This window comes from Takifugu flavidus, chromosome 20 (assembly GCF_003711565.1).
Source record: "Takifugu flavidus isolate HTHZ2018 chromosome 20, ASM371156v2, whole genome shotgun sequence".
NCBI classification, from domain to species: Eukaryota; Metazoa; Chordata; class Actinopteri; order Tetraodontiformes; family Tetraodontidae; genus Takifugu; species Takifugu flavidus.
The window spans coordinates 4358645-4369921 of NC_079539.1; the positions used below are offsets into that span (position 1 = coordinate 4358645).

At 44.6% G+C, this 11277-nt stretch overlaps 1 protein-coding gene across 3 annotated transcripts in view; it reads right to left on the reverse strand.

Annotated features, from left to right (window-relative positions):
* Nucleotides 1–1665: 1665 nt before the first annotated feature.
* col5a1 (procollagen, type V, alpha 1) overlaps nt 1666–11277 on the reverse strand; it is a 50300-nt gene continuing 40688 nt past the window's right edge. Inside the window, exons 49-66 of one of the 3 annotated variants that reach the window (XM_057018526.1) lie at nt 10487–10540; nt 10299–10406; nt 10109–10162; nt 9944–9997; nt 9763–9816; nt 9610–9663; nt 9401–9508; nt 9273–9326; nt 9142–9195; nt 8950–9057; nt 8791–8844; nt 8658–8693; nt 8520–8573; nt 8178–8445; nt 7859–7971; nt 6251–6319; nt 4153–4386; nt 1666–3938 (exon numbers count right to left, since the gene is read on the reverse strand). In XM_057018526.1, the coding sequence (XP_056874506.1) occupies nt 3792–3938; nt 4153–4386; nt 6251–6319; nt 7859–7971; nt 8178–8445; nt 8520–8573; nt 8658–8693; nt 8791–8844; nt 8950–9057; nt 9142–9195; nt 9273–9326; nt 9401–9508; nt 9610–9663; nt 9763–9816; nt 9944–9997; nt 10109–10162; nt 10299–10406; nt 10487–10540 (1677 nt within the window). In that variant the 3' untranslated portion in view covers nt 1666–3791. Of the gene's footprint in view, nt 3939–4152; nt 4387–6250; nt 6441–7858; nt 7972–8177; nt 8446–8519; nt 8574–8657; nt 8694–8790; nt 8845–8949; nt 9058–9141; nt 9196–9272; nt 9327–9400; nt 9509–9609; nt 9664–9762; nt 9817–9943; nt 9998–10108; nt 10163–10298; nt 10407–10486; nt 10541–11277 lie in introns of those variants that run through there. The other 2 variants (XM_057018525.1, XM_057018527.1) reach the window with 2 other exon arrangements.

The window sequence follows — 11277 nt, forward strand, 5'->3', positions numbered from 1 at the left end:
TGTAAAAGAGTGTGGCGGTTGTGGGGGCAGCGCTAATTATATTCTAAAACGCGTTCAACTCTGCGATTGGGAGTTGGTGAGAAGAGAAGAGCCTGTTATTAGTGTCAGAAAATGGCAGTCCCTGTGTTAGCGCTGTGCCTGCGATCTGATTTGTATGGATGTAGGTCAGTGGTGTCGGGGCCTTGCGCTGTGTGGCTCCTTTAGCTGAAGATCCAAGGGCATAAAACTGGCTTTCCCAGTGGGGACTCAAATGGAGGGCCCAAGAAAGTTTTTAACAATTGTTGAGTATAATAATGAGCTGAGTAATATAGGCAGGCACCAGACAACCTGCCAGGGCGACCACAGACCAGACTAATTAAGCACCAGGATACAGGTGAAGACAGCCAGCCCGGAAATCACACAGATGGGAAGCACACCTGGAAGGTTTAAAAGGTAAATGAAATGAGAAATGAAATTGGATTTCAAAATAAAACAGGAAATTGTCCATGAGAACAATGAGAAATTCCAAAAATACACATTCAAAACACACTCCAGTGTAGTAACACCATTTAAACATGCACTTCAGCAACAATGTTGGTTGATTTAAAAAAAAAAAAAAAGGTCTCAGGTGGTATCTTGGGTGGATTTCAGGGTTGGTGGTGCTTACAGTCTCAATACTAATTTGCTGGCTGCAGGGAAGTGCATTGTGGGATAACTTGCCGTCTGTTCCAAGTAAATGTGACATATCTGAAGCATACTTGATAAAATGGGCAAACAAAGTACTCACAAGTGCATGAGAATGAGTGAAGTGCAGACAAGTATGAGAAACAAATGGATTCTTCTTCTTGTGCTGTTCAGTTCAGCGTTTGCTTCGAGTGAAATGACCCTCCGGTCATGCTTCAGTATCCAGGGTCACTTGGGTGTTCCCGTCTTCACGCCTCACCTGCTGTTACCACTGAAAGGAGCTCAGTCCCCTCAGTCCCTACTTTAATGCCTCACTTCTCCTCCTCAAGTGTCTAAAACATGTAATTTTGTGCTTTTCGAATCACCTCTTTGCTTTGTAACCCAGGATGGCCCCAGAACTCGATCTCATCATACAGAATCCACTCGGTAAACACCAAATGAAATATTGATCATCGCCATGACTACAGTGCTTGAAATTTCTTGCATTTCTCTCTGTTTTTTTTGCCGTGCTTGAACTTTTCTGTTAACGAGACGCCGTCATCTCCCCTCTGATCCCATCAAAGCTATACAGATTATCTACATTTTTGGTACATGGGCTGGTTTCAAACTTATTTCAGCCTCCGCAGACGCCAGTGCACGCAGTTTTGGGGGATGACACACACTGAATATAAATATTTCCATTGTGTAATAAAAAAGAAACAGGGAGAGACAGAATTGAGAGTTCAGAGGGTTCCTGGTGGATTCTTCAGCCTGGGCTGCCACACATCACCTGGAAACAATCAATTAAGCAATCAATGGAGGAGTCCTTAATGATGAACACCTTCCTGGCCGAACCTATAGATTAGCCCTTTATTCTGCAGCATCAGAAAACAGTCATTCAGTGAGCGTTTATTGCAACACACAATTCACACAAGTACAGGAGGGTTTGTCTGCACGTGCACAAACGTGTTCTGAGTGTGTCTGCCCGTGTGCATGTAAAGAGGGGGGCTCTTACACTTACACTATGGTGTCATTTAACATTTATTTTTGAAGTTTTTAAATAGTACAATAAATATACTACAAATGAACATTGGCTTTGGTAGAGTTACAGGCTCATCCTTTTTCTCTCCACTTCACAGCTGGAGTCATGCGTCCCGGCGAGCGAGGAGCGGGCTAAAGGTCATGTGACTCTACCAAATTATAACAACAAGAGAGAAAACTTTACAGTTTCATGCATACAGATATGTTTTAATGCTTCAAAAGACATACAGAGAGTTTGTGGCCACAGTAATCTTGAATTTATTGACATCAAAACCAATATAACTTCTATTCTCTTATCCTTACACAGGTTTGACAAGACTGTGGAAAAAAAATCATAACAGACAGACGAATCTATAAAACAGAAACAAAATGGCAGCATCGTCGCTGGCTCTGAAAATGTACAAAAATTTGGCGTTTTTATTAAGAGCGTAAAGTGTTCCATTTGGGCGTACTGCATAATAAAAACAGCTGAAGAGCTACGAGTGTTAATCTCAACGGAAAGGGTTCAAGTCACACATCTGTAGGTTTGATACGGAAACAAAAGGTCGGGCTGCAAGAAATGTCATGTTATACTAGTGGTCATAAGCGCAGAGAGTGCATAATTTGAACAAGAGAGAGGGAAAAAACAATAGAGCAACAAGCAATTTCTTTGGAGGCTGCTGATGTCGGGCTACTTTGCTTTCCGACTTTTCTACCGATAAATACTTTGGTGGAAGGGTTTGGACCACACTGGCTGCGGCGCCATCGTGTATCAATCCAACAGTTTTGATGTTGCATCCATGATCCCTGCAGCACAATGCAGCATCTTTAGAGCGATACACAGAGCCGACCGTGCCGCCTTGGCATCCTCTCCTCATCCCAACGCGTCTGTGTGGTCCGCAGAAGCGGGAGATAACAATGGCCATCGTACGTGGAGAAAGGGCATGCAAAGACCAGCGCTGAGTAACAAAAAGGCAAAAAAAAAAAAAAAGCAGAATTATGCAGCATCCACCTGCTTCAGACAGGGTGGGGAAAAGTCAAGAGGCCGCTGGTGGTGGAATAATACCACAATATTCCTTTCATTCAGACAACAAAAATAGAAAAATATATACTGTAGCACCACAGAACAGAGAAAGTAGCACCTATAGGTTTTAATTTCTTTGTGTTTGCATCAAATGTGACACCCCCACCCCCATTGCATAGTCAGACAGATTTGAGGAAAAAAACAACAAGCTGTTTATTAAGTTATTGCTATTGCCACCTAGCATTTGGTTCAAAGGGCACAAAAGGAGGAATGTATCTTTTCTTAAGGTTCCATTACACAAATCAACATGTCACGTAATATCACAGAGCTTGTTTGTGTCTTTTATTTCCATTTTGTTCTTAAATTACAACAGGATGGGCTCCACAACTGCAGAGAAAGACAAGACTTCCCAATTTTTAATTGCGTTTGTCAATTTACAAGTCGGATTTTTCTCCCCTTGGATGTAAATTTAGATGATTTCCTACCTCACATGGAATGAAGTCACATGCATGTTTTGAAGCCAGAAGAAATTAACATCACTAGGAAAAATATACAGAATGTACTTACAAACATAAAAAATATTTATATATATTTATATATATATAAGAGCCATTCCGGGAGAATGGGAAGACATTTATGCACAAACGAAGCTCCCATAATGAACCAGCAAACAAACAAAAGGAGAAGAAAATAGGCCAAGTAGATGAGGGGGTCAAATCAGAGCCAAAGAAAGAGCCAAATCAGATGGAGTCCAGGGCAGCGGGAATGGCTCCAGTTCTCAGGATTGCCTTTAAAGTTTAGGTAAAAGGGGGGAATAAGGGTGATGACATGGAGAAGGAGGCAGTCTGGCATCCAGTTTCAAAACTTGCATGTGATGAAAAAGGCACACTGAGGTTCAAGGTTCTTTTTTCTCGATTCATATTGAATTTCATTGCATTTTCGCCTTGATTTGTTGCTTTCTGGAAACAAATGTACTTTTTTTTACAAATAGAATTGTCCTATTCTTTTTTCACTGGTTTTTGTCTTTTTTCTGAGAAAACAAATATATGCTATTTGAACAAAACAAAAACGAAAAAAAAAATCTCCATTTGCTCAGTAAACAGTCTTAGCCGATGAAGCAGACGGGGCCCACTTCGAATCCAAACTTCTGCGTGGGACCACCGAAGTCGTTGAACATGATGTCCACGAATGGCACCTGCTCCACCTTAGGTGTGTTGATCTCAAGTACTGTCTTTTCATAGCCCTTTTTCAACTGTGGCGGAGAAAAAAAGGGAGGGGAGGAGAGTGAACATGCTGTCTCCCCCCAAAAATTCCAAAACCTCCTTGAAAATGAAACCAAAACAGCTTGAGCAAACTCAATTTTCCTAACTTCAAATGTTCTAATGAGCTTTTTCCAGGCTACCGAAACAGGGCGAAAGGTTGCTGTCGATGAAAACCAAAGGAAAAAAACGCAAAAGGCGACTTACTGCACAGCCGTCGGCCAAGGCCTGGATGTAGGGGTTGTTGTCGTAGGACATCTCCTCGTCGTTGGAGCCCAGGAAACGGATGGCCTTGTCGTAATTGTCCTCATCCTGGTCGTGCCAGGCCACCGACTGGTAGCAGTTGTAGGTCATGTTCTGCCTGCCGGCCGCGCTCAGCAGCCTCAGGAACGTCATCTGGACCACGCCGATGGGATTACCCTCTGCATCCACGTAGGAGAGCTGTGGAGAGGAGCGCAGACGTGAGGAGCGTGACGGATTAGTGTTTGGCGAGGGGGAATACGCTGACAATCCTAAAAAGGATTTAGGGAGCAGAATTTATATTCCCAGTTGATTGCTTTGTATTTCCATGGCCTGTTTCGCTTTGATACCAGGGAAATAGTGTCGTCCGATGATGCAGACGGCACAGACAGCGGATAGCTGATCATTATGATTAGGCGATACAACATGAAGACGGCAGACTGGTGTACATTGTTGTTCAAGGCCTCGTGCCTGGAAGCTGTAAGGAAATCTGCTCCTATGAAAAATCAGTAGGACTAAATCCCTAATTTAAATGGCCATTACGTAATTATGCAAAGAGGTATCTAATATGCACGTTGCATGAAACTGTAATTACACAAAATGTTACCTTGATTAAAAGTTAATTAGCTATTAATCTAGAGTCTTTTTTTCCCTTTCTTGAGCTCGTGTCAGAAACAGATCTATTTGAAGCTCATTAGAGTTCTCTGGAAGCCCGAGTGGCTTGTTTTTTTGTGTTAAACAGTCATGGTTCCTTTTGTCAGAGTGACTGAAAATCTGCATACCAACCGTCAGGAATCCATTAGATCCACATGGTCGCTTTGTCTTTCAGACAATCAGGACTTGCACATGCAGTTTTCATGCCATGCCAATGCTCAGGCGCGCGCCCGCACACACGCACACACACACACGCACGCATGCATCCGCGTAGAAACCCGGAGAACAGTTTGACATTAACAGAACGAGCTCGTCGTCTCTTCGCCGACGAAATGCCAATCAGTGATATAATTAGTTCATTAATCACAAGATATAAATAATGAGGCTGCCATCCTGCAATGTGGCCGCGAGAGTCAGTTTGACAGGTTGGTGCTTTTCTCATCACCCACTTCCTCCTCATGCCTCACCCGGCCCAATGTCGCGAGCAAAACTTTTACCTTTTTATCATCACAGCTGCAAGTCAACAGGGTCTGAGGACCCAGAAGCCCGTGGGTGGTGACTGAATGCCTGACTTGGTTGACTCAAAGCTACCCTGCCAGACGTAAATAACCTTTAAGAGAAACTCTGGGGATCTAAGTGTGTGCGAACTGCTTCGGCGCAGAGGTTGAGTGCCCTATTTTACCTCCGTGTGAGGAGGATGCAAGACCTGCTGAGGCGAGAATTTGTTGAGGTCCACTGGAAATATAATGGAAATGCAAGGAAATAAATATAAATATAAATATAAATATTTTTTCCCATGTTAAATCAGCCGTGTGCTGGGAGGTTGTAGCGTCTTGAGTCAGGGGCCACGTCAAGGCATGCAGTCAAGTGGAGATGCTTTCTTAATGTGGCAGAGGGGTGAATGGGGAGCAAATACAGGCAAGAATTTACAATGATGTACAAAAGATATCTTATCTTACTGCCAAACGGTTTGGTTAAAATTGAAGCCATTAAAATGTTCTTGTACTGAACCTTATGTTCGACTCTTGCCTACAGAAGAGCCCTTTTTGAAAAAAAATCCCTTGAGGAAGTCCAGAAATTCCTCAGAGGTATCCAGTTTCTGAAAAAGTCGAGCTTAATTAATGAGTTGCATTAGAAGCTATGGCCTTTATCCTCTAGCGCTTCTTAAATGCATCAAATTTTGCCTGATTGGCCCCTGAATCTCCTTGTTTGTTCTCTAAGCATCTCCAGTGTTGCTGGACTGAAAGTTGAGTGCAACTCATGCTCACAGAGGCCACAAAGTAATTCAAACCTGCAAAGATGCCAGCGTATATGTGCTGTGCATACTTTCGAAGGGCAGAGCCAGAGCCATGCAGCGCATCAGGCACACAAAGTCCAGGCCTGAGCCAGGACTGCAGGCAGGACCACTTACCAGGGAACCTCTTTTGTAGTGACTATACCATGTGCCTGGCGAGTCTTTGGGCCATTTTGCCATTTTGCTCTGTAAAATATAAGAAGCATTCAGGGGAGGGACGAGGGGAAGTCTGGCTTACCAGTTTACCACGTTTGAATTCACTGAACCAGGAACCGGGACTCTCCTTTGCCCAGGACGTGACCCTAGACTGGTGGTGATGGAATTGACAAAGAGACAGAGGAGGTGAAGGAGGTGGAGGAAAAACGTTAAAGAAGAGGAAAAAGGTCTAACAGAAACACAGAATCCCCTCTCTGCTGTAATCCCCATTCTTTCTGCTTATTTGTCCTCCGAGCAGCTCCTCCAGACCTGAAACAGCACTCAGTAGGATCAGCCAGACCTGCTAGATCCAGATCAGAAGATTTTTTAGCATTCCGTCACGCCATTTTGTACAAACTGTATCTGGCACCTAATTGCTGCTGAAACATTCATGAGTACACGGTGATTAATTAGGAAAATTAGCGCCGGCGAGAAGCTCTCGTAGCGCGTCCGCTGGCCCTGCTGTTCTGTGTGAGCAGACGAGGCACATTTGACTTTGTTTTGCCATTTGAAGCTGTGGAAATGACCAGTTTAATGACATCAGTGATGACAGTGATGAATTTCACCATCATAGGATGGCAGAGTTTGACACCCAAGTGTCACACACAGCTTCATGTGTTTCTGACTGATGAGTCGGAGGTGGCTTATCACTGGGAGATGGAATTTATTAGGCCGTGAAGGTGACTTTGAGCTCAGAGGGGGGTTAGAAAAGGTGGGGGCATACTGTACGTCCTTAATATGACTTTCTACCGACGGTGCTGCGGTCGGTATGACTAGAATAACGTGAACGCGAGCGGGTGTCCGCTGTCTGAGGCAGAGACTGACGGGCTTTTCTTGTCCCACTCGACACAAGTGAGAGCAGCGCGCTGTAAAAAAAAACCTGCTTCATTATTTTCAGCTTAGGCGAAGCCTTGTTCCTCTGAGGCTCGGAGAGTAGGGTTCATTAAAACGGCTATAGCGTGGCGCTATGACATGGGCCCTGGCGTGTCAAAGACAGTGTTCATAGTGTTTCACCCGACCACATGTGACACTCATACATAATGAACCAAAATTCCTCATGTGCATGTCACCTGACACGGGCTTTGCTTGGCGATGAAGTCTATAATGACATCCGGCCTAAAAATGGCCGCGCTAATGTCAGCCCCAACAATTACCACGCATCACACCTAACGCATAAAAAATGTTAACAATTGACCATCGAGGGGTGAGCAGTCTCATTGAGTCATCTCCCACGCCTTCGTCTAGGAAGAGCAGAACATCTCATTAGGATGAATTACAAATGTATGTATGCGCCGACAGAGCTCCTGCTGCAACAAGTTGTTGGAAATGTTCACGTCATTTACATAATATCAAAGAGGTTAGTCCCAGATGGGCGTTTACACCGAGGATGGATAGATCTGGTGCACGTCAATCAAATCAGAAACCCTCTTCTGAGAACAGCGCCTCTCTTCCCATGTCTCCATCTCGCACACACGAGTCCAAACCTTCACGCTCGCTGAATGCCAACCTGACAAATCTTTCTACACTCACCCCTTCAGACTTTTTATCTGGGAAGATGCAGCTCTCTCCACCTGCTGTGAAGTTGCAGTAAACCTTGAAGGAGTCCCTGGAGCAGCCCTGATTTGGATCAATCCAGTACTCGCCTGGAAAAATCGCAGAGGGGGCGCGATTAGAGAACATCACAAAGGATCTGAAGGTTACGCCTCACAGAGTGAATGCGCTGAACGCATCTTTTGTTTCCGTGTTTGTTTTTTTGCCTCCAGATAACAAGCGGAGGCCTATGCATCAGATTCAAGCTTGCGAATTAATTAACGATTAACTACGGTGTTATATATATGGTAATACGAACCATCAGGGAAATCTGGATGACAGAGCTGCAGGTCCTTGCAGGTACGAGCAGGGTTGCCCTGTGTGCCCAGAGGGTGTTTCATCTGCTCAATCTCCAGTTTAAGGGAATTGAGGGAGCCAAAGATTTCCTCCATGCCGTCGTCGTAGTCCTTGTAGTTGGCGTCCGCAGCCGCGTCATCCATCATCTGGCTGGCATCGATGTTCCTGCGAGTTCTGCCCTTCATGGAAGACTGCATAGGGAGAGGGTGGATGACGTCGCCGGGTGGTCCCTGAAAAGATGGACAGACAAGTGATGGTTGTGCTGATTTAAAGAGAGAAACATCCGTCTGGAGCGTGGACTTACAGGAGGTCCAGGAGGTCCAGGTGTACCGCTCTCTCCTTTTTGACCAGTTTGACCCTAGACATGAGAAACAAAAAAAAATGTCCTTAACACATCTCTTTTTTACTGGTTCTTCATTTTTGTAATTGCTCCAACACATACCGATGATCCTTTAGCTCCTTTGGGACCAGGAGGACCCTAAAGACACAAAGAAAATCCGGTAATCAATATCATCTCAGGTCTAGTCTCTAAAGCTGATGCTTTCACACAATACATATGATGAACGAGGTCTTACAGGTAATCCAGGAGGGCCAACAGGACCAAGTGGACCAGAGGGACCAGCAATACCCTGAGGAGATACAATTATGGTTCTGAGATTGGTTCTTGATGCTGTCTATTAAAGACTCAATAGTATAAACATCAAGTCACCAATGTTTTTGAACACATTACTTACAGTGTCTCCTTTGGGTCCAGATGATCCAGAAGGACCAGGAAGACCTCTGTCACCCTTCTCTCCCTGTTCACCTGGGGGTCCAATCAGACCAATAAGACCTGGGTGACCCTGGGGACAGACAATTATCATTTTTGTCATCCGTCGACACTAATCAGAGATAAGTATTTGTCGACTCATTGAGTGGTTGCTCACCTTTTCTCCTTTGATACCAGTGTCTCCTTTCAAGCCAGGCAAACCAGGAGGACCCTGAGAGAGAATTAATGGCAGATAAGAATTCAGTCAACGCACAATAGATTTAGTGCAAAGGCGACAAATCGACTCACCATTGGTCCAGGAGGTCCATCTGGGCCTGGAGGACCTGGCAGGCCTTGTTCTCCCTGATACAGGACACCATTTTTTACAGTTTGTCCACATAATTGACTCCAATAGAATGAAGCAAAGCTTTACTTACAACTGGGCCAGGAATACCCCTGAGACCTTCAGGACCAGGCTTGCCAGGTGATCCTTGAGCACCAACTGGACCTGTCTTTCCTTGGGGTCCTTCCAAGCCAGATTCACCCTTTAGGACAAAGATACATGGACATAGATCTTTTTAGTCTTGTTTGTTTTTTGGTTTCTTGTCATGTGTCAGCAGGACATCTTTATTTGCTGGTTTGCTACCTTGGCTCCCTTTTCTCCTTGTCTTCCCTCAGGACCCGCAGGTCCATGAGGGCCCTGTTTGAAGAAAGAAAAAAGGAAAGATGGACAAAATATTATCAGAAAAAGAGAGAGAAATTTAGTATTTATACAATAAATATACAACATGACACTCACTCTCTTTCCTGGTGGTCCCGAGGGACCGGACTCTCCAGTTGGTCCAGGAGAACCCTAGTAAAAATTTTACACAAATTAATGTGAAACAAATTTAATTTCATGGTATTAAATACAAATTTCCATAAAATGATCAAAAATGACTACACAGAGTTTCAGTTAATAACCCAGTGGTTCCACTTACAGGTTGACCAGCCTCTCCGTCATCTCCCTTGTCACCAGGAGGACCATCTAAACCCTAAAAAAAAGGACAACACTCGATATGATGCTAATTTCACCAGAAAACAGAGACTTCATAAAGGATTCAGTGATTAGCATTATTCCTCAGCTTAGCTAATGGCATACATACAGCAGGACCAGTCTCTCCAGGGGGACCAGGGTCGCCAGGGAAACCGATTGGACCCTAAAAAGAAATAAAGATTAAATTACTTTTGCTGCTGGGAAGAAAGACATACCAGTCATTATGTAAGGTCAACCTAGAAACAAATATGCATATTTAGGCAACAGAATATTTGTTTTATCCAGGGTGGAAAACTTACTGGGCTGCCTTTGGGACCATCATCTCCAGCTGGGCCTTTGGGGCCTGGGGGTCCAGCTGCACCGGCTGGACCTGCCTCTCCCTTTTCTCCACGCTCTCCTCTTGGACCCTGGAAGAACAAAAAGGCTTTCATGATTTCCTCTTCTATAATGGCTATCATAAACAACATAAACAAGTTCAATAACTTACAGGTGGGCCAAGTTCTCCCTGAGCACCAGGCTCTCCTGTTTCCCCAGCATCTCCCTGGTCAGAGAGAGAGCGAGAGAGAGAGAGAGAGAGGGAGAGGGAGAGGGAGAGGGAGAGGGAGAGGGAGAGGGAGAGAGGGAGCAGGGGTCTATTAGTGTGTGAGAGATACCTTATCAATGAGGTGATTTTTCATTCTAATGTGAATCTAAAAATCCCATCATTTACAGTGGCTCTCAGGGCCCGGCTGCCCTTGTCACCTAAAATGGCTGGAGAAAGAGATGACACAAGAGATTTCAATCTATCAAGTCGGGGGGGGGCAGATTGGGAGGCTGCAGCGTGAGAGGCCGCTGACCTCACCGTTCGCCCTGGAGCACACACATATATCTTGTCCTCTGCCTCGCGCCTTATTGGATAGTTGCCCTGTTGACTCACCTATACACCATAGGTGCAATCATTACTCACTGTCCCATAAACCTACAGTCCACCCTGCCGGGGGGGTTATTGCACACGCAGGCTGCCAGAGTTGTTTTTCGGAGACAGAATTCATTAATTTCATGCTTGGGTGACAGCGAGTCACTGGTCAGTGTTGTAAAAAGGACCCCAAAATGTACACTTGAAAACTAGATTCTACTGTATAGAAATGAAGAGTCAGCAGATCAGAGCAGATACAGCAAGATTTGTGGTTGGTTATATCAGTCAATCCTGTTGTTCGTATTCAAATGGGATGCTGGATGATGACTGGCCATCATACTGTTGCCTTTTTTAGTAGTCTGAATAAAACTTTCCCAAATGTT